Below are 21,281 nucleotides of genomic sequence, written 5' to 3' on the forward strand. Positions count from 1 at the left end.
TCTGGTGGAACACAACTTTTTTTCCAGAAAGAAACTGTTAAAAACAAGTTATCAATAAAGTCATTACCGCTTCAGACCTATTAAAAGAATATAGGCTAGTGGTGCCGGTGATTGTCGAAAGTCTCCGAAGATGACGATTTGCACACGACGAGCGAAGGGGGCCAGTGAGTGTGTGCAGTTTGTGTGTGTGCGTGTGTGTGTTGAACGGAGCGGAGGTGAAGAAGAGGAGGATGAAGCTGGGAGCGGAGGATGGGAGGAAGAGTGGAGTAAGAGACAGGCTGTAGCACTGTGTGAATGAGTGAGTGAGGAAGAGGAGAGGAAGGTCGTCTGGGGGCCAAAAAACAAAAAAACAAACTGTTTTGGAACATTACTATCGGAACTTTCAACTTTCAGCCGTCACTCATCGGCTTATGCCCGGAGCCGGCTTTGTTTCGCGGCGGGGGTGTCTGCGATAAATGAAGGAATAAAATAGACCCACGTCGAGTTTTGTTCAACCCAAGCGGACTATTCCCTGGGATAGTTTTCCAGAAGGCCACGAGAGAATGGCGGCTAACATGTACCGAGTAGGAGGTAAGGGTTGTTTTACGTTTTTAAGACACCCCCACAACGTGATTGTTCGGTTCGGGAGCTAGGTGGCTAACTAGCCGTTAGCTGTCTGCTAGCCGCTAACTGAAGCTAACGATTGGTAGCATCGGTACGTTCTGTTCACTCCTACGAGGAAGAACGTCAAAATCTATTAAAAGTACATTGTGGGAAACAGGAGTTTGTGTTGTACTTCAAGTACCACGGATCATGTGATGGGTTTCACTGTGCACAGTCCTACTATAGGCACGTGTATAAACTCTGACTGACTTTTCTCTATTTATTTTTTATAAATTATGAACTTGTGAAGCTGACCCCGGTGATATGCGAACTCCTCGGTAGACAGTTCGTGGCACTATGTCCTAAAAGTTGAATATTATAATTGATTGATTGATACATATGTTTTGTATGCTGTTATAATTTCATTACACCATCTCTTACCATTTTTAAAATATGGCATTTGAGTACAGCGATACTGAGTTTGTGTAGCAGATAGGGGAAGTCACAATGCTAATCGTTAGCAGTTAACCTAGCAGCTATCCAGCAATCAACGTATTGACTATTTCGCCCTGTTGGCTGTACAGTGGTGCGGGTTAATATCATTATCCCCTTCACCACATCTTTTCATGCACTTGCGTTATCCGTGCGGGCTTAAGCAGTTCAGCCGGTTGACATTTGTGGCTTTAATGTTGACAGTGAGCTTGACAGACGGTCTTTAGTATGTGCGCTGCAAAGTTGTGCGCACGTTTTGATCCTGCTTCAGCAAAAGGCGCGGAGGTACAAGTGAGACCTTTTGGTTGAAATCATTCACAATGAATATTCCCAGGTTCGTTTGTAGTTCGGTTTTGAGTGTCTTGAGTTTACAGATCCTCATTATTGGATAGACTTCACTTATGACTGCATTGTCATGGCTGGCAACTTGTGCTGGACTCTGGGAATGCTGGCTACTACACCAGGTCCAGGGCTGCACTGTTTGGGTCTGAGCTTATCTAATTGTGGTCACAGTGGAGTCTCTTGCTTCAGCTAACTCACACGGTACATTTGCAGGTTTATTGCATGAATTGTACTTTTCCAAATATTATTTTAAGTAGAAGTAGTTGCTATTGGGGTTCACTTAGTGTAAATATGATGGACTTGTATCCACTACCTAAAACATTGCCCTGTTTAAAACTTTAGGTAGCTGTGTCAGTGATAGGAGTGCAGTGTCATCCGCTTAAAGTGAGCTATGGGCATATGGGTGAAATAAACTATGAAGAGGGAAAAGAAAACATTGAGCTCTACAGCGTATGTGAAAAGATGATGTATCATTATGCAATAGCTTGTAAACATTTAGTTGGAGAATAAAAACAATGTTAATCTGAGTACCAGACGCTAGACGCATTTCCTAATGCATGCTGTGGCGGACATGATTTCAGTCTTTTAGGGTTCTTCAGTGTGTTGATGTGTATTGATTCAAGTATTGAATCAGGTTTTCCTTTGTTGCAGGCAGCAGGCTCGTCAGTGAGAGCAGGGCCTACATTAGCAGAAGCACACAGTGTTCAGCTTGCACGTAAGATCATTATCCTCCCTTGAGATTAGTCAAAGGGCTTCCTCCTCTTCATTCAGCCTCGAGCGGCCACCACACTGCGCCACTCGAGCTGCCTACCGCCACACTACTCACTCCAGTGTCAGGCCTGTGCTGTGATCCAGGTCCATAAGCACATGGCATCATTACGGAGGATACAATAGGCAAATAAGGACCAGAAGAGAAGCGTCCTTTATTTGGTCGGCTCTGTCCTGTCGTGCGTCACTGATCGATACACCCTCAGCCAGCTCAAAGGAGTCATCAGTTAATTTGTTGCTTTGTGCTGAAAAAGGGACATTTTCACCAAGCCTCAATGCTGTCATTTTAGTGATTTAAGTTCACATTTTACCTGAGTGGTTTGGACCAATTTTAGATTTATCTGTACTTTAGAATAATGCCATTTTAAAACTTTCTTTACAACATTACAATATGTGGCGGATAACAAGATCGCCAGTTTGTACACAACCCCCTGTTAAACCACCTTTTTATATTCAAAAAACCTTGTCCTTCTGATAGGCTTATAATGCATGTTGATGAAGCTTCAGTCTGTGTCTGGCTCTAGCACAGTGTCTGTCTCCCTGATCAATACTTGTGCCTCCAGTGGAACAGCAATGACCCTGGTGCTGCTGAGACAACATCGGGCCCTATAACATGAATAACATGAATGCCCCGCTCCATCATGTCAGAGGCATGAGCGAGCACTTTCCCTTCTGCTGCTTCAGCCCGCCTGTCTTATGTAACACTGAGGTGATGCTGCTGCCCCTGTCCCTCCATCACTGTGCTGTTAACTAGAGCACAAAATCCCAGCCTTGTAGGAACTCTGAAGCGGCCTGTGTCCTCCGCAGGCTCTGTCCGCACTCGTGGGAGGAGCAGATGGAGCTGGATGGGAAGGCATTGGCACGAGCTCTGTCTTGAGCAATAGACAACAGATTTTGATGAGTCTATAAGCATTCTGTACCATACCATTTTTATAGAGGGATTATCAAATTTATTTGGTTTTAATGTTGTCCTGTGGTTGAAAATGTATTTGCCATACAGACTGCCCTGTGCTATGTGTTGAAATGATGCCAGGAGTTTTTTTAACCAACAAGCATGGGGCATTGTAATGATTTGAGAAATATTTTAATAAATGTTTTGACTTGTTCTCTCCATGCAAAAAAAGCTGTTTGGTTGGCCTTACAAGTAAAAAAAACATGTGCAAAAGAAAAGTCAGAAGTATTCTGTCTTTGAATTTACTTGCCGTGTCACTATTCAAAAAACCTGATCTGATTTGTTTCAGATTTGATCTGACATATTTGTACTTGTCACATCATTCTCTTATTTTCTTACACTGTGAGTTGTTGAATGTTTATTTTAACATTTTTAAATGAAAGACAGCTTTAAAGTTTACAGGCCTGCCTTACAGTTTTTATTGAATGACACTGAGGTAGATTTTTGACTTCGTTCTACAGCAGTATTATTCATCAGATATAAGCACATAGGTCTACTTGAGTCTTTAATTGTGATTTTGAGGGTTTTGTCGATACTTGGACAATATTATGACAGTGTGAAAAGATGCGCTACAACAGTACTAATTAATTATTTGAGTTTATTATTAACACTATGCTTCCACAACAAATGATAAGCTGCTAAGAGAATTGATAGAACGTGTGTGTAATTAAATGAAGGCTGAGTGAAGTGTCAGATCCACAGTTGAGTGCTTCTGCTGCTCACATTACACCAGTCTGTGAACGAGCTACTAGGCTGCGGCTTTCACAAGTGTCACTGTTAGAATGACAGGCCACAGGTTAAATGTGCACCAACTTTACCGGGGGGGAAAAAAAAAAAACACTAACAGGGTTTCGACCATCACTACCACTTCCTGTTTAATTCCAGTCAGTCTAAAGCCTTGTGTTGTGTGTCTCTTTCAGATTATGTCTACTTCGAAAACTCCTCCAGTAACCCATATCTGATCCGGAGAATAGAGGAGCTCAACAAGGTATGGTCTTCGGCCCATTTGTTTTCATGCACTAGACTGAATCCCCTCTCGCTCAAGCCCTTCCTCACCATATTTATTCTTCTTCACCAATCATAGCTGTTTGTTCTAGAAAAGTATGCCATTATATATCTGAACTTGCTCAAATTGCATTGTTCCTGTAGCTTCATGTTGTTATGACTGATATCTGACTGGTTGTTTTCTATGCAATTTATTTCAGCCATAATTGAGTCTTTGTCTTCTTCTGTTAACTGAAACTGTAATTCTGCTCTGTAGAAATCTTCTTTAACCAAGTTGGATCCATAGATTAAGGACACAAACTCCATTACTTCAGACAACCCTGCACCATACAGGGCCTAGAATGTTGATACTACAGTTTTCAGCATGTCTAACCCTGCTTTGAAACTTTTGTTTTTGTTTTAAAGTCTACGTTTAGAAGGGGTGATTATTTGTCCCCATATTGGATTCAGTTGAGTGCATTGAATCATTGTGCCTTGACTGTAGCTGCATGTGGAAAGCAGCTGCACTTGTTGGATGCAGAGTGTTAATTATGGCCAGTGTAATGACAGTGGAGTATGGCCCAGGCTTCTCTATAACACCCAGCACTAGTGACACAGTCTCAGGATTAAACCCATTTATGTAACACTTTAACTGGAGCGCTTAGGCCTCATGGCCAGTGGCTGCTCAGTCCATCACATAGTTAACATTAGTGTAGTAAACAAGAAAGTGAGGGCTGTCAAATAATGCATGAAGACATTACAATAAGTCTAAAACTATTTATATTCAAACAGTGCATGGTGAATAAATTAAGTTACTACTTAATACTGATTATACAGAGCTCCTGTTATTTTCCTTTTGTGATTATGAACTTAAATATTGGAATAAATATTTGTTTTATTTGATGCAATAAGTCTGGTCTAATATGTTTCAATGGATTTGGAAAAAAAACATGCGTGTTAACAAAATTATTGTAACTTATTATAAATAATTATATATAACTACCTCCCACTTTGGTCCGACTGTAAAAATTCAGTCGGTCAAAAAAAGACCAAATGGCTGAATAATTGCTGAATGAAATTTGAAACTGCTAAATGCATAATGTCCTCAACGCAAATTGTTGCATTATTATTATTACACACTTACAATGTGAATAACATGATATCAGATTTCATCACTTTAATCTTTCCCTAAAGCCTCTGTGATATATTCTCTGTAATGTCCACGTTTGTGCTACTGTTTGCTATCTGTTGAAAGTGGATCTTGACTAGTTTCTTGTCCCCACAGACTGCCAATGGCAACGTGGAGGCCAAAGTGGTGTGTCTGTTCAGGAGGAGGGACATCTCAGGAAACCTCAACACTCTGGCTGACAGCAACGCAAGTGGGTATTACACACAGACACTTAACACGAAACAAAGCACTAATGATCTGGGTTTCAGATGACATGTCAATGTTCTATTGGCCAATAATATTTAATAAATTTGCATTGTTAAAATGCCACCTATTTGTAGTACAGCAAGTTCTAGGGTCAGGTCACTAATAGAAATTGTCAGTAAATTGTTCTTTTAGATATTTAAGAAAGCATAATGTAATCAATAGTGAACATTTTCTCTTGGCCCCCATCTGGGATTATGACTTCATCAGAAGAAGATTGGTCATTCATGGTATGGGACTTGTGGTTCTGCATGGCTTTGTTGATTTTTGTTCCATGACATAATGTAATTATGTCATGGGTCATTGTCTAAAAATACTACTGACAGCCAAAGGTGCTGAAAGTCAAGTGTTACTCATGCTGTATAAAGGTGGTCATTTTAACCAAGTAATTAACAGTCTGGTGACAGATATAAGACTGTTTTGACATGAGGCTATCATGGATTACATTCAAATAGAGTCTGTTTGTGGTGACAGGATTTTCTGCCCAAATGTCACATTGTTGTTTAGTGCGTAACGCTATGCACCCGTCCTGATGGCTCGGTCTGGGCTGAGGAGGAGGAGGAGGAGGAGGAGGAGGAGTGCAGGGGGGACTGGTGCTAATGGTATGCAGACGACTGATGCCTGATCAGACACTCCCCACACCCCACCACAGCCCGCCACCTTCTCTTCCTCCTAAGGCTCCAGACAAAGACATCTACAACAGCCCAGTGCAAGTCAATGCACCGCACACAGTAGGTCCTAACACACACCATCATTGACACAGGCCTTGTGATACTGGGAATTCAATTTCTAATGCCTACTATATCAAAGAAATAATCTTATCATTGAAACTTAGCTAAATAACATAATATTTCACAGTTGCATCTTAGTAAAAAAGTGTTAATGGATTTTATTGGGCTACATCTTATGACGGATTTCACAAACAGATTCAACACACGATTTCATCTGGTTAAAATCTGCTAGTTTTGAATGATTTATACCAATGATATTAAAACCAATCAGAAATGTGGAGGTTAGTGTTATCTCTGAGAAAACTGCTACATAAAGGCCTCACTCCGTTTATATATAAATGGAGAAGAGACTGTGTAAATGAATAAAATGTTGTGTTTATTGATAATTGCCATACAGAATGGAGGCAACACTTGTTTTCGGTCTTCTGAGGCTTAAAACATATCATTATTGTAACCCCATGTATTGGGATATTATCAAACCTTGAGTTGCAAATGATTGCATCCCTACTGTCTTTATGCAAGAACAAAATCAGTGGTTGCAATTGGCAAGTCATAAACACTACAATTAAGTAAAATAATGTCCTCTGCAAATGACAAAACACTCAGCTAAAAATCTGCTAATCCTGTGGTTTAGACCTACAAAGTTTTCACAAATGCATGTGATTCTTCCATTACTTTAGCAGTTCATATTTTAGTCTTGTCTCAAATGTTAGGCAGCTACTATTGAGCTTTAAGTTTTAAATTTGCACTCTAAAGAAAAGGTCAAGAATTACACAAGCAGATCCAAATAATCTGGAAGGGAATCTGGTAAAAAAAACAACAAAGAAAACTGTACAGATTTAGAATCACCTTGACTAATGCAGTCTTAATTTTAGTAACCTTTTAAATAGGGCATGGGCAGATGGTTCAAACATATTTTAATCAAGTATAAATTATGCTTTTAAACTCTCCACCCCTCTGCCTTGGTCCATTTTGGCCCTTAGTTTAGAGTGCTCTGTTTCAAAGTCCACTCAGCCCTGAGCAGACACAAAGTGGCGTTTGTGCCCTGCTCTGGTGGGGCAGAGCTTTGCGTGGCACACTCAAGACGTGTCCGGCTTATTCTTGGACATGTTATCACTAAACCTGGCTCTATCTGCATTACAGCCACTCGCATCGATTTCAAGGCAACAAAGAGGCCCTTGATCTCTGGCACAGAATGGGTTAATTCTAACTCGTCTTTGTAAGGAACAAGTGTGTGCGCTCCCCCGTTTTCTTTTTGTGTGTGTGCGTGTGGAGGGACTTGTGGGGATACATGTTTTGGGGGGGGGATGGGCGCCTCAGGTTTGGCACACAGGGTTTCCTACTTAGTCTGGCAGGGACTAGCCGGACAGGGGGTGGAGGGAGGGGGGAGGTGAGAGGTTAACAGAAAGGGGGTGTGGCCTGAGGTGGCGTCCCTCTCCACTCCGCAGCTATCTATGCTTTTCTCTCCACCTTGGCCTCACTCACAGGGTTTCCCGTGGCTGAGTGCAGGGGCGGAGTCCTCGCAGATGGAGCCCTCTAGTCCCACCCCCACAGCTTGCCACAAATTACTCGGCCGCCTTGAAATTAGGAATGCGCAATCTAGTGGCCAAGCATAAACGTACAGTGTGCGTGGATATCTAGTGACTGGGCTGTCACATAGGTTAACAATGAAATTGCAAGTTTATTCTTTTCAGAACTACAAAGTTTTGCACAATTAAGAAAGACATGATACTTATACAACAATTTGATGTTTTGTAGATATTACCAACATAAAGGCTAGCTAATTTTAGACTGTTTTGTAAGCAAAAGTCTTATTTAACCAAATAAAATACTGTAGTGGTTCAGTGATTTGATTGGATTTTTTTCAGGAGAGTTTGAGGAAGAGTCCAAACAGCCAACTCTTTCAGAACAACAGAAACACCAGCTCAAGCACAGAGAACTGTTCCTATCTCGACAGTTTGAGTCTCTACCTGCAACACACATACGGTACTTCAATTTTTATTTTATCTTTGAGTATTTCAGAATTCAAATTATCCGTACAATATAGCATACAGTGTAATGGTGTGCAAACCCTTATATGTGCCGTCTCGTCAGGGGCAAATGTAATGTGACACTCCTCAATGAGACTGATGTGCTGTCTGGGTACCTGGACAAAGAGGTGAGTGCCTTCTTCACACCTCCTCACGCCTCCTCACAACTCCTCATATCTCCTCATTTCTCTTCATATCTCCTCATTTCTCTTCATATCTCCTCATTTCTCTTCATATCTCCTCATTTCTCTTCATATCTCCTCATTTCTCTTCATATCTCCTCATTTCTCTTCATATCTCCTCATATCTCCTCATATTTTCTCATACCTCCAGTGTGTTTGACTCTATTCTTTGGTCAGGACTGCTTCTTTTACTCGCTGGTGTTCGACCCTGTGCAGAAGACACTGCTTGCTGACCAGGGAGAGATCCGAGTGGGCTCTAAGTACCAGGCAGAGATTCCAGACATGCTGGCTGAAGGTGTGGTGGAGATGCAGGAACCTAACAGTGATGTAGTGTCATGTAGTTGAATTGGCTCCCTTTTTTGGTAGATGAATCAGACACCAGAGTCCAGGAGAAACTGGAAACCAAGGTGTGGGACCCCGACAACCAGCTCAAAGACTCTCAGATCGACCAGTTCCTGGTGGTGGCAAGGTATGCACCCGGGCCATCTGTCCCCCACTTGAGTAATCAGACTCAGCCTGTTACCATGGAGATTTGTCACTGAGCATAGCCAGACGTTTTGGATCAAATGTATGATCTTTGAGGTGTAGCAATTTCATATATCAATATGTTGGTGGCACCTTTGGTGGTGGTTGTACACACACACACACACACACACACGTACATGACGTTTGACTTTGTCAAATGTTTGTCGTCTCTGACAGCTATGACCAAAGTGCAGCATATAACGCCAATAGTGAATGTTCACGCACTAGCGTGCAACTTTCAAAAATACCCTAAGACTAAACAGTGTTCTATGCCTCTCCTCTCACCCCTGTTACCTGTGTGTGTTGCAGGGCGGTGGGCACCTTCGCCAGAGCGCTGGACTGCAGCAGCTCTATCCGACAGCCCAGTCTCCACATGAGTGCCGCCGCAGCCTCCAGGGACATCACACTGGTAAGAACAACAATAACAACTGTCCACACAACAGAAACATACACATTCAGAAATTATTAAAATGTGTATTCTGTGCAGTTCCATGCTATGGACACCCTGCAGAAGAACGGCTATGATCTGGCCAAAGCCATGTCCACTCTGGTTCCTCAGGGTGGCCCTGTGCTCTGTCGAGATGAAATGGAAGAGTGGAGTGCCTCTGAGGCCATGCTGTTTGAGGAGGCCCTGGAGAAATATGGAAAAGACTTCAACGACATCCGCCAGGACTTTGTAAGAGGCTACTAATACAGCACTGTGTTCTCCTGACTGAGAGCACTAGATAAACATTTGTCTTCCTCTGCAGCTGCCATGGAAGTCACTGGCCAGTGTGGTGCAGTTCTACTACATGTGGAAAACTACAGACCGCTATATTCAGCAGGTCAGTAACAGGGCAATGCTTAGTATTTTGTCTTACGATATTGCAATCATTTAATATAATCTGTATGTTTTATCAGAAACGCCTAAAAGCCGCTGAAGCTGACAGCAAGCTGAAGCAGGTGTACATCCCCACCTAGTGAGTATGACAAGAATTGCAACACAAAGGTCCAGACTTCCAGAACTATAGGTATAATGATGTGATGTCTGTCCACAGCACCAAACCTAATCCAAACCAGATCATGGTGCCAGGCAGCAAACCAGGGATGAACGGAGCCGCTGGGTTCCAGAAAGGCCTCAGCTGTGAGAGTTGCCACAGTAAGTTGTTTATATCTTCATCATTATTTCAGCAGGATTCATTCATATAATCTGCTAATGGTTTAAACTGGTGTGTCATCCACAGCTGCCCAGTCTCCTCAGTGGTATGCCTGGGGGCCTCCGAACATGCAGTGCAGACTGTGTGCCTCATGCTGGATTTACTGGAAGAAGTATGGAGGCCTGAAGACTCCCACACAACTGGAGGGTGCAGCCCGCGGAGGCTCTGTAAATCTCATCTCTGAACAGTATTAAACTCTACTGAATGTACTGAACTGCACGCCTTCACTCAGTCTCTTCTTTCCATAAAGGAGTCTGGTCCTCGAGGTCACATGACTCGACAGGAAGTGCAGGGCATGTCCCCATTCACCCGAAATGAAGGCAGAGCCAAACTTCTCGCCAAGAACCGTCAGACTTTCATCCTCCAGACAACCAAACTGACACGTGTTGCTCGGAGAGTCTGTGAGGATATACTACAGCCACGACGAGCTGCCCGCCGGCCATACGCCTCCATCAATGCCAACGCTGTCAAGGCTGAGTGTATGCCTATTCATCTGTGTTTTAAAGAGCCCTCTACTCTGTTCTGTGTTCTCACCAAGTGTGTCTTTTTAGGTATGACCAGGCTGCCTAAAGCCACTAAGACCCCCCTTAAGACCAAAATCATCCCTCGACCGTCACTGGCGAGCATTGTCAAAGACCTGGGTATGAACAAGTTCTGTATGTCCTTAGCTCCTCTTTGTATGTACTGACTCTTCTGGCTGGCTCTTCTGTGCAGCCATCTCTGCTCCCCTCAAACTCAAGGCGTCCCGAGGACCACCAACTCCTATCAACAGAAACCAAGCCACGCAGCCACGTGTGGGCCAAGGCCTCCTGGGAAAGAGAGGCTTTGACAGTGTATGTTTTCATTTTAGTTGGCTTCAGTTGGCTTATGTATTTTATGTATCTCTGCATGTGATGTAGTTGAAACGTGTATTTGTGGCCTGAAGTTTTTGCTGTGTTCATGCTAATTCCATGTTCCCTGTTGATGCACAAGCACAGTCTTATACACATCTTATGAGTGACATGAGTGTGTGCTGCTCCATTTGGAATTTAAACCTTAGCCTGAAGGGCTAGATGGCAACACTTTATGAAGCATCCCCCGGCTTGTTGTGCTGTTTGCAGCCATCAGTCATGAACAAATTTTTTTATGGGAATTTAAATAATAATTTTAAGTTACAATTGAGGTTTTTCCCTGATTTGTTATTTCTGGGTCTCAAAATAAATGCTGTCTTTAGAATTGTTTATTTATTGACCCCTGCTTTCTTCTCTCATAGGCAACAGGGGTTCCCTACCCAGCCAATGGGAGGCCATACACATCAGGGTTAAGGACCAGCTCTCAGTCTGTCATCAAGCGACCAAAAATGAACCAAGGAGAGGCTCCCAACCCTGTGGTGTTTGTGGCCACCAAGGATACCAGGTACTTTTTACATCATATTAATACAATCAAGTGTCCTGCGTCTTCTCATGTTTGCTGTAGTGTTCATCTAATAAAAATCTGCTCTGTCATTGGGCCAGAGCGCTGAGAAAACACTTGACCCAGTCTGAGATGCGGCGAGCAGCGAGGAAGCCACACCTCCCAGTCAGGATAAAGTTGCCCCCTCCTCCCCGCTCCCTGGCTATGCCCCTGCTGCCCTCCAGCACCAGTGAGCCCATCGTCTTGGAGGACTGAAGGACTGTGTGCACTGGACATGGATACTGTGTCTTTACTTTGTTTTTTGTCCAGCCCTTCACTTCTGTTACTTCCCAAAACTTTGACTTTGTCCAGACTTTTATTCCATGCCCTTAACTGTCTGCCCTTTTATAACACCCATTTTTTACATGTGTAATTTAAAGCAGATATTTTCATCCTAATATGATGACAAAGCACACAATGTTCCCCATGTCTTTATGTAAATATATGCATCTTTGTGGGGTCATCCCTCCAGTATTTGGAGTGGGGGACAGTGTGCACCTGTCGGAGCTGAAGGTCTGATAAGACTTGCTTTGCACTCCTCACTTCAGCTGCAGGGGCCTAGAGCCCACGACATTCAGGCTGTTAACAGCAGAGTATGTGGTCTGAGAGTTTGTTTGCAGTGACAACTCGTTACCTTTTAGTGATCGTTTTTAGTCTACAGGGCCTCCCCAATGTGTCAAAACTACGTGGAGTTTATATTTTCTCATATATAATCACAAATCATATAATGAGATATGTGTATCCAATTCAAAATCATGACAGCCTTAACTTGTTTTTCCTGATTAGTACTTTTAAAAGACACATCTTGCATTTCCTAACATTGTTCTAGGGAAATGAATGATGTAAGTCAGTAGTAGTAGTATTATTATTACTGGTTGTAAAACTGAGCTGTGTCTGAAGGCATGTTTATCTCACCTTATGCTCGCAGAAAACTTTGTGTTGGCCCTGTAGCTTAAAGAGATCATAGATTTGTAGGACAAAATCTTGTGTAGTTTTGAGGCTCAGTAAATACTTACCATGGATTTGCACGGGTGACTGTGCCATGACTGATCACCATGGTGACAAACACATTAGGCGTTCTGTATGTGTCTGCATATGTGCAAGCCATAATGTGTAATACACATTTAAAAATGACCAGAGAAAAAGCAATGAAAAGTTGGGTCAACAATGTGACCAAATCTGAATAAAAAGCAATATGTGGAGTCTACAGAAGAGGATTAAGGCATGTGAGATTAAGTTAAAACTTATTTTATATTCTTATTTTGAGTTTTCATTTGGCCTTAATCTTCTCTGTAGGAGACCAATGATGTCTAACTTGAGTGAAATGATTGTGTATAAAAATACAAAAGATGTGTCACTTGTAGTTTCACATAAATTTGACTTTTGTCGTTTGTACTATAATAAAGGTGAACGCAAAAATGCTGATTGGCTAATTATAACTCCATATTTGAAGTGAACAGTGGAGTTATAGGCAAGTTTGGTCCCAATGTGGGCTGTGTAATATTTCTAATATTGAAATTGAAGTGTTGACTTTGTAGCAAATAATGTGTAAAAAGTACAAAAACTGGTGTAATGAAAACTTTTGTACATTTGACGTGTGTAACTCTGCTCCCGTGTGATGGAGATGGCTCTAACAGGCTACTGTACATGTGACATACTGCTCTCCTTCATGGGCAGGTGGACATTTGAAACTGGGGACAAAGGGATGGGCTGTGATTTTTGTATGGAGAGACAAACATGCTACAACTGAAGCTTTTCTCAATTTGTTTTTTATTCTGATGTCTGTATCATTTAATGTATCTTCATAAAAAATAAATAAGATTTTCTGTGGTCACCATTTGTACCTTTCTGAATTCGCAGGGGTGTCAAACTCAATTTCACCGAGGGCCACATCAGCAAAATGGTTTGTCTCAAATTTGCAAAGATAAAAAAAAATGTCTGTGTAACTGCATAACTCCTGATAAACTGATATTTTAAGACAGTCATACATTTAAATTTCCCTTGTCGCGGGTCACATAAAATGACATGGCGGGCCGCATTTGGCCACCGGGCCTTGAGTTTGACACATGTGAGTTAGAGGAATCTAAGCTTTTAAATAATAAAATAAAAACACTAAAGCGTGCAGGTCTATGGAAGAGTAGAACTGACAAAAGTGGATTAAACATTTTACCGGCATTTTTGTTATTACGAGAAAGTATTACGTTAAAACGTTTTTTTCCGTTAAAGCGTACAATCCATACAAGTTATAACGACTTCAGTTTGTCGTTTCAACGTGAACATATTGCACTGAATAGGGGCCATGCAGTCATATTAAGCAGGTCCGAGCGCCCGATCTGGTTGAGTTGTAGCAATGCGCAGGGGAGGATCGAGGCAAGCGCTTATCATTTTGCTTATGTTTTAGATGACAGGATAGACTGCATGGCACTCCGACTCCACCGAATTGTAGGCATAAGCCTGCCTTTTAGACGTGCCAATGCGCCTGGAAATCAGAGATCACATGCGTCTGTTCCTAATTAAAGGCACGTATATGTACACCATTACAGGCTCTGGGCTGTTGTGGCATGTCAGTGTGCACCTTACCCAATGGTTGGTGGCACCAATAATAAAGGGTGATCTGTGCCCGCACATCTGTATCGGCGCCGCTCAAGTAACCAGCCACATTTCCTCTGGAGCGCGCTTATATGCCTGAACACGCTGACATTCTGATTCCCTCCCGGCTTCCTCTTACTTCCCAAAAGCCTACGTGCCTTCACCCACATGGAGATGTTACTTCAGACATGGAATCTGTCAGATAGACTGTGATTATGAGGACCTGTAGCTTTGTCCAGACTCCAGTGATTGTTCAACCATGCCCCTTCTCCTCGAACACCCCGAGACTATGCGTCGGCGCCCTAGCTGGTTCGCTTCTTAGCGCGCTGCTTCAGGTGTGCTGGACGCACGCATCCCATGATGCCCTTGCGCCCTGCCCTCCACAGAACAGAGAGCTACAACCCCACGTATCAGAAACATGCTGAAACCGCTAAACCTTGTGGTTCATTTTGGATCTTCATCTGAAGGCTCACGCTCTGAAGGCTTTTTAGCTGGGACGGAGAAGGGACAGCCTAAATATTAGTGCGTTCCTAATTTAGGCCTACATTTAAAACACATTTCGTTCTTTAAAGCTCTCAAAAGAAATTTGTTCTACTCCAATTTCAGACCCCTTTTAATTAAATGGCTGTATAATCACTTCCTACACAGGTGTGATTTCTTACAAATCAGTAACGAGGATTTTCACTAAACGTGTATTCTCCAATGTGGATTGGACCTGCGCTACACTTACACTAAATCTCTGCAGCTATACATTTATTTGACACAATATCTATTCCAACTTAATAGACTGCTTACGCATATGCAACAACTACTAGTCACATTTTTGCTTATTGTATTATTTTTAATCCTGCACCATAGACTGCATAATAAAATAAAAAAAATATATATATCATAAAATACATAAGATAGATATATACAGTCGATGGCCCGCACGCGCACGATCCTGTCACGTGACAGAGCACACCTGAGGCACGTTGACCTAACGCCTGTAGGCGTGAGATGGAGGTGGGCACAGTATAAAACCTCCACACGCGGTCAACTCCTTGTCTTAGACGCCTCTATTAGGCAGGAATGGTTAGACCTATGCCTCTCTACTAACACAACACAAGCCGGGTCTGACAGCTCACTCTTGGCCTTTTGAGCACGCTGCAGTCGGCGCTTATGTCTTCTCCGCTCTCCAACGTAAAAAACCCTTATACCGCAACCATGTTTGAGGTGAGTATAAAAATTCGATCTAGTCATGTTACATGTCTTTAAAACTACACACAGTTAAATAGGCCTGACTAATTAGTATAGTTAAATTCACTGTTTAGCTGTTAATGGCTTTTTCAGTTTTATGAACGTTTCAAACTGCAGTAACTCATGCACTAAACTGTCTCTTTTCAGACAAGCAGTGATGACCTGTTCCTACCTGCTTACCATGAGGAGCTGGTGGACAACCTGCTATCCAGTGAAGAGTCTGATGGTGACAGTGGTGGTGAGGGCCTGTCCCTGGCCAAGGCCCTGCTGCCTCTGGTGGAGTCCTCCTCCCCTCCACTCATCCCTTTTGTGTGTTCCACCCGCTACAAGACTGAGTTGTGCACCAGCTACTCTGGCTCTGGTGTCTGCAAATACGCCGACCGCTGTCAGTTTGCCCACGGTCTCCATGAGCTCCATGTGCCCTTCCGACACCCCAAATACAAGACTGAGCTGTGCCGAAGCTACCACACAACAGGCTACTGCTACTACGGCAGCCGCTGTCTGTTTGTGCACAGCCCCGATGAGCAGAGGCCCTGTGTGCGCCGCAAGAGGAATGTCCCCTGCCGTACTTTCAGGACCTTTGGCGTCTGTCCCTTTGGCACCCGCTGTAACTTCTTGCATATTGAGGGTGGAGAGATTGGAAGCAGCCTGACAGACTCCCATGAGGCTGTAGAGAAGGCCCCTAACCCTATGGCTCAGAGTCCTGCCAGTCCCCAGGTACAGCCCCAGTCCAAGGATTGGAGGCCCAGAGGAGCAATCTGCCGCACTTTCAGCTCCTTTGGCTTTTGCTTGTATGGTACACTCTGTCGCTTCCAGCATGGCCTTCCCAACAAACTCTCCGGCACTGAGCCCAGTCCAGGCCTGTTTGGCTCCAGGTCCTCCCAGGGCAGCAGTGGCCTTCCTTCTCCCTGGTTCACATCTTCCCCAGGCTCTTCAGCCTCCTCCTCACCCCCCTCCACTCCCCCGCTCACAACCCCTACTGCAGAGGCCACAGCCAACAACGCCTTCACTTTCTCTAGCCAGCACCTGAGTGAGCTGCTTCTGCCCCTGGCCCTGCACCTGCAGCAGCTGGAGAGCACCAAGGCTCAGGAGATCTGGGACAACCGGGCACTCTGACATGCTGTCTTCACACAGGGGCACTCGCAGCATTTGTATTCTTGAATTTTTTTAATTTTTTTTTCCCCCTCAGGAACTAACTTTTTTGAGGTTTGAGTGCTTCTGTCAGCAGGTCAAGCTGGACTTGAACTGTTCAGTTGTAGGCCTCTAGTCTGTAAGGTTTCGGATGGGCCTTGTCTCAATGTAAAAATTTTAACTATTGTACATAATCAATGATTTGAGTAAGTAATGCTTGATTGCAGCATTGTGATTAAACCATTTTAAAACTATGCTATTCTGGTTCCTCTGTTATAGGCCTAAAACCACTATTCACTGAATCTTTACGCGTACTGTAGCTGTAATCCATTGGGTGTTTTGTGTCACTGCACTTGCACCTAAACTTTCCTTTATCAATGAAATGTGGCGCTTTTATTTTGGTACCGGAAACGTCTGCCAATGACGTTATAATTGTGCGACTACACAACTTCAATGAAAAATGCAACGATCAAGCATTTAACTTGAAAGCTGGGAGAGTATGGTTAAACTCTTTCTATCACAAATTTAAGTTTCGTTATTAAGGCGCGATTGGCTTTACATTTTTTTGCAATTGGTCTTAGCCAAATCAAAGCATTAAGCCAGTTTTATTTGGAATATTTCGTTTTCTGTGGCTGCAAACCTCCAAAAACATTCAAAACACGTGAGGTTTTCGGAGCAGACTGCAGCTGTCGCTACGAGGATGGCTGATCGAGAGGAGCGTCGTTTTGCCGAAGTTTCCCGGGACTCTGTCAAACTGATGGCCGAGGGCGCGGGCGTAGAGCTCGGAGACGACCTAGCGGCTCTCCTGGCCGAGGATGTGTGTTACCGACTCAGGGAAGCTACGCAGGTGAGTGCCCGTTTATCAACCTTAAAATTTCAAACCAGTGCAATGAATAAATACACAAGTTCTCCCACAACGCCCGCTTTGGGAGCAACTCTCCGTTTGAAGCAACAGTAAAATCCACATTTTAGTTGGCAAATATGCAGGAAATGTTTGGTTCACAACACCTAGACATTTTTACCTGTGCTTTTCCAAATTACACAGTTACCCTTGTTGCATTGGCATGAGTGTTAAACACATTTGTCCTGCTTCCATCCAAGCTACCATTATGGGTTTGTCTTTCACCACAATACTGATTTCTACTATCCCTAATTTACATGTTTTTGTCGCTCAACAGAGCAGCTCCCAGTTCATGAGGCATGCAAAGAGGAGGAAACTGACTGTGGAAGACTTTAACAGAGCTCTGCGATGGAGTAATGTAGAGGTAATTGCAGTAAGTCTACTGTTTACATGGTTTAAGTTGAATTTACTGATTCTCATGCTCCCAGGCCATTTGTGGATATGGCGCTCAGGATGCTATGCCTTTTCGCTCGCTTAAAGAAGGGGAACTTTTCTTCACTGAGGACAGAGAGATTAACCTGGTGGAGCTGGCCTTAGCCACTAACATACCCAAAGGCTGTGCTGAGACTATGGTGAGAGGTAAGGGCTTTATCGATACATTGTAATGAAATAAACTTAATATAAAAACTACAAATTATTTACTGTCGTTTTAGTTAATGTCTCATATCTTGATGGAAAAGGAAACTTGGAACCCCAAGGAACTGGTAAAACATTACATAAATGTATTTTATATACTATATTATTAACATATTATTTTTCAGTTCCCACAGCAGTGCAGTCCCTCTCTGATGACCTGTTGAAGTACTATCAGCAAATCACAAGGGCTATTCTGGGGGAGGACCTCCACCTTATGAAGGTAAAATTCGGTATATGAGCCTGTGGTTTTGAATATGGTGAGTTAACTTTACATCATGTGTTCCTCTGACCTGCCTATGGATTTTCAGGTGGCTCTTCTGGACCTTCAGTCAAACTCTAAGATTGCTGCCCTTCTGCCTTACTTTGTTTATGTCATCAGTGGGGTATGTATGACATTTACCATGTCTCTGTCTAAAATGTATTATGTGTAACAGAATAACTAGGCTGGACTGAATTTTAAAGATGCAGCATGTAACCTTTCTGGTCCAGGGTCCGCCACCTGATTATCACCATGGAGATGTTATTGCTTTGCCTGGAATGTGCCACAGCATTACAAGCTAGTTTCAAATCAGATAAGGTGTTTTTAATGCCAAAAACACCTTATACTTTATTTAACAAACCCATCCTTAAAAGACATCACAATAAATTACTTGTATTTTATGTCTATTTCATGTTGCCCATTTAAGCCTGTGACATTTTTAGGTGAAGTCAGTGAGTCATGATCTGGAGCAGCTAAACAGGCTTCTGCACATGGTGAAGAGCTTGGTCCAGAACCCATATCTCTACCTGGGCTCGTATGTGCGCAGCCTGGTCTCTAGTGTCATGTACTGCATCCTGGAGCCTCTGGCTGCCTCCATCAACCCCCTGAATGACCATTGGACTCTCAGGGACTACGCTGCACTGCTCCTCAGCCATATTTTCTGGTGTGTAGGAAGAGAAATGATGATTGATTGTAAGTTCTGTGTATGTTATGTGACTCTGGGGATGTTTGCAGGACCCATGGAGATCTCGTCAGTGGTTTATATCATCAGATTCTGCTGTCACTGCAGAAAGTCCTGTCTGACCCTGTGCGCCCCCTCTGCTCACATTATGGGGCTGTGGTAGGCCTTCATGCTCTAGGGTGGAAAGTATGTGGAAGATTTGATATAAATCCTTATTGGTAATGTCAGTTACACTTCTAACTGGTTTGATCATGCGACAGGCTGTGGAGAGAGTGCTCTTCCCACACCTTCCTGCGTACTGGGCCAACCTCCAGGCTGTTCTGGATGACTACTCGGTTTCAAATGCCCAGGTCAAAGCAGATGGGCATAAAGTCTATGGAGCCATTTTGGTCAGTATAGCATTTACTTATTTATATTTGTATGTGTAGGTATATAATATGTGTGTGTTTGGATTTTACACATGCAAACAGAATATGACTCAAAAATAAGGCCTAGATTTAAATAAAAAAAAAAGTGTGGTTAAACTGTGTTACTTTTTGAGAGACTGACCAGATAAAATTATTTGGTTTTGTGTACTCCAGGTGGCAGTAGAGCGCCTCCTGAAGATGAAGGCACTTTCTCTGACTCAGCCTGCAGAAGGAAGCTCCAGTGGGCAGCCTGGTTCTATGACAGGAGGCCTGGGCTACAGGGTGAGCTCTCCTGGCCTCAGTCCCCCTCCAGAGCCCCTGTCTGAGGCTGCTCTGGGCATCGCCAGCCATCTCCAGGCTGGGGGAGCAGGTTGCCCCTGGGAGGAGTGGGCCCCTGTACCACTGCCTGACATGTACTCTGAGCTCTACTCCTTCTTTGGGGACAGTCTGGCTGTGCGCTTCAGTACAGGACCGGGCTTTGGGAGCTACCCTGCCTGTGCCCCCTCTCACACTGGGGATGCTAAGAAAGAAGTCTCAGGTCCAACCTCCAACACTGACGCCACACGAAAAATGCCACAGCTGACTGCTAATCTCAACATCAGCCCGAGGCAGGACGGGAGTCCACGCACTGACCCCCCTCCTCCTAGTCTGGCTGCCACAGGGTCAGGAAGGTGAGCAAAAGAGTTCTTTGTGTAGGTATGCTTTGTTAAATACTTTCTGATTGTGCTGGCAAATCTGAACATAAAAAATGTATGCAAAGTTACCAACTACACAAGTTCATTTAAAAAAAATGCACACAACCCCCCCCCCCCACATCATTCTATATTTTTATGATTTCATGTGATGTATTATGATGCACTGTACTGGGAATCTACATAATTGACCACATGCCCGCTCCTCTTCCTCAGATCTGTGGCTCGCTCCTCCTCTGTGCCACGCTCCAGGTCCTCATCTCGCTCTGGTCAGCGTTCAGCTGGACCGTCCCGGGACGTCTTTCCCAAGGCTCGCTTCACCTCCTCCCAGAACACGCCTCCAGCTTTCTCTTTTCTGATTGGTGGGCGTCAAATGGGCCGTCATTGTCAAGGCCGGCGCCCCTTCCAGACTACTTTTGCTCCAAACCCTCCTCTTTCTGCCATCCCACCACGAGCTTATGCCCACAAACTGTCCGTGATTGGAAGAGTGGGCAAACCTGTGCGGCACTGGGCACATTCTCACTATTCGCTTCACCTTCCTCTGTAGAGAACTGTTACTAGAGCGACAAATTGACATTTCTGTATTTTCAGTGTATATATGTATCATTTCTCAATAGTTTGTAATTAGATAAATGATTAAATTCTTATTAAACTCAAGTGCAATTTTTAAATTGTATTTAATTTTATTTTCACACTACTGAATGCGAGTTAAACTATAGACAGTGCCAACATGCATTAATATGGTTATGATGACTTGATCTTGATAGAAATACTAATGAGTTTAAAGGGTTTCTAAGCAATTTCAATGGGCTTTGAAATTGACTGGGATTGTTTGATAACAGACAAGACACTTTATACTTAACATTGTTTTCACCTAATTTTCCTCAGCGATTTCACGTTTTTACCACCCCACTTAATTTCAGATGTTTATTTTAATTTGAGGTCTCCAATCATCCATAAGACTAATAATGGTCAACAGAAATAAGTGTCATTGGAAACTCCTACATAGATTTCTTTGTCTCTGTTTAGACTTGTATCACTAACGTGCTCTAAATATTTAAAGCCACAGGAGCAAGTGTCTGGTTTCCTTCAGGACCC

The 21,281-nt window shown here is 43.4% G+C and overlaps 3 protein-coding genes across 4 annotated transcripts; all 3 read left to right on the forward strand.

Annotated features, from left to right (window-relative positions):
- The first annotated feature begins 165 nt into the window (after positions 1–165).
- Positions 166–13,481, forward strand: mta2 (metastasis associated 1 family, member 2). 2 transcript variants are annotated; one of them, XM_033983234.2, is made up of 18 exons: positions 166–570; positions 4,057–4,124; positions 5,406–5,499; positions 8,152–8,269; positions 8,378–8,441; positions 8,673–8,790; positions 8,862–8,964; positions 9,330–9,429; positions 9,508–9,696; positions 9,770–9,844; positions 9,921–9,979; positions 10,058–10,158; positions 10,244–10,383; positions 10,467–10,695; positions 10,768–10,857; positions 10,931–11,049; positions 11,469–11,611; positions 11,710–13,481. In XM_033983234.2, exons 1-18 carry the CDS (start codon positions 543–545, stop codon positions 11,861–11,863), a joined length of 1,992 nt encoding a protein of 663 aa, XP_033839125.1. In that variant the 5' UTR covers positions 166–542; the 3' UTR covers positions 11,864–13,481. The 2 variants fall into 2 exon arrangements, with proteins under 2 accessions (XP_033839125.1, XP_033839124.1); XM_033983233.2 differs by having other exon boundaries at positions 182–570; positions 10,467–10,857.
- A 1,800-nt stretch (positions 13,482–15,281) lies between these two features.
- Positions 15,282–16,860, forward strand: cth1 (cysteine three histidine 1). The gene is made up of 2 exons (XM_033983766.2): positions 15,282–15,451; positions 15,623–16,860. The coding sequence occupies exons 1-2, from the start codon at positions 15,398–15,400 to the stop codon at positions 16,589–16,591; spliced, it is 1,023 nt and encodes a 340-aa protein (XP_033839657.2). The 5' UTR covers positions 15,282–15,397; the 3' UTR covers positions 16,592–16,860.
- A 198-nt stretch (positions 16,861–17,058) lies between these two features.
- Positions 17,059–20,852, forward strand: taf6l (TAF6-like RNA polymerase II, p300/CBP-associated factor (PCAF)-associated factor). The gene is made up of 11 exons (XM_033983873.2): positions 17,059–17,453; positions 17,785–17,871; positions 17,936–18,086; positions 18,161–18,211; positions 18,269–18,363; positions 18,452–18,526; positions 18,846–19,066; positions 19,138–19,270; positions 19,345–19,473; positions 19,666–20,162; positions 20,400–20,852. Exons 1-11 carry the CDS (start codon positions 17,307–17,309, stop codon positions 20,728–20,730), a joined length of 1,917 nt encoding a protein of 638 aa, XP_033839764.1. The 5' UTR covers positions 17,059–17,306; the 3' UTR covers positions 20,731–20,852.
- The last annotated feature ends 429 nt before the right edge of the window (positions 20,853–21,281 follow it).

This window comes from Periophthalmus magnuspinnatus, chromosome 18 (genome assembly GCF_009829125.3).
Source record: "Periophthalmus magnuspinnatus isolate fPerMag1 chromosome 18, fPerMag1.2.pri, whole genome shotgun sequence".
Taxonomy (NCBI): Eukaryota; Metazoa; Chordata; class Actinopteri; order Gobiiformes; family Gobiidae; genus Periophthalmus; species Periophthalmus magnuspinnatus.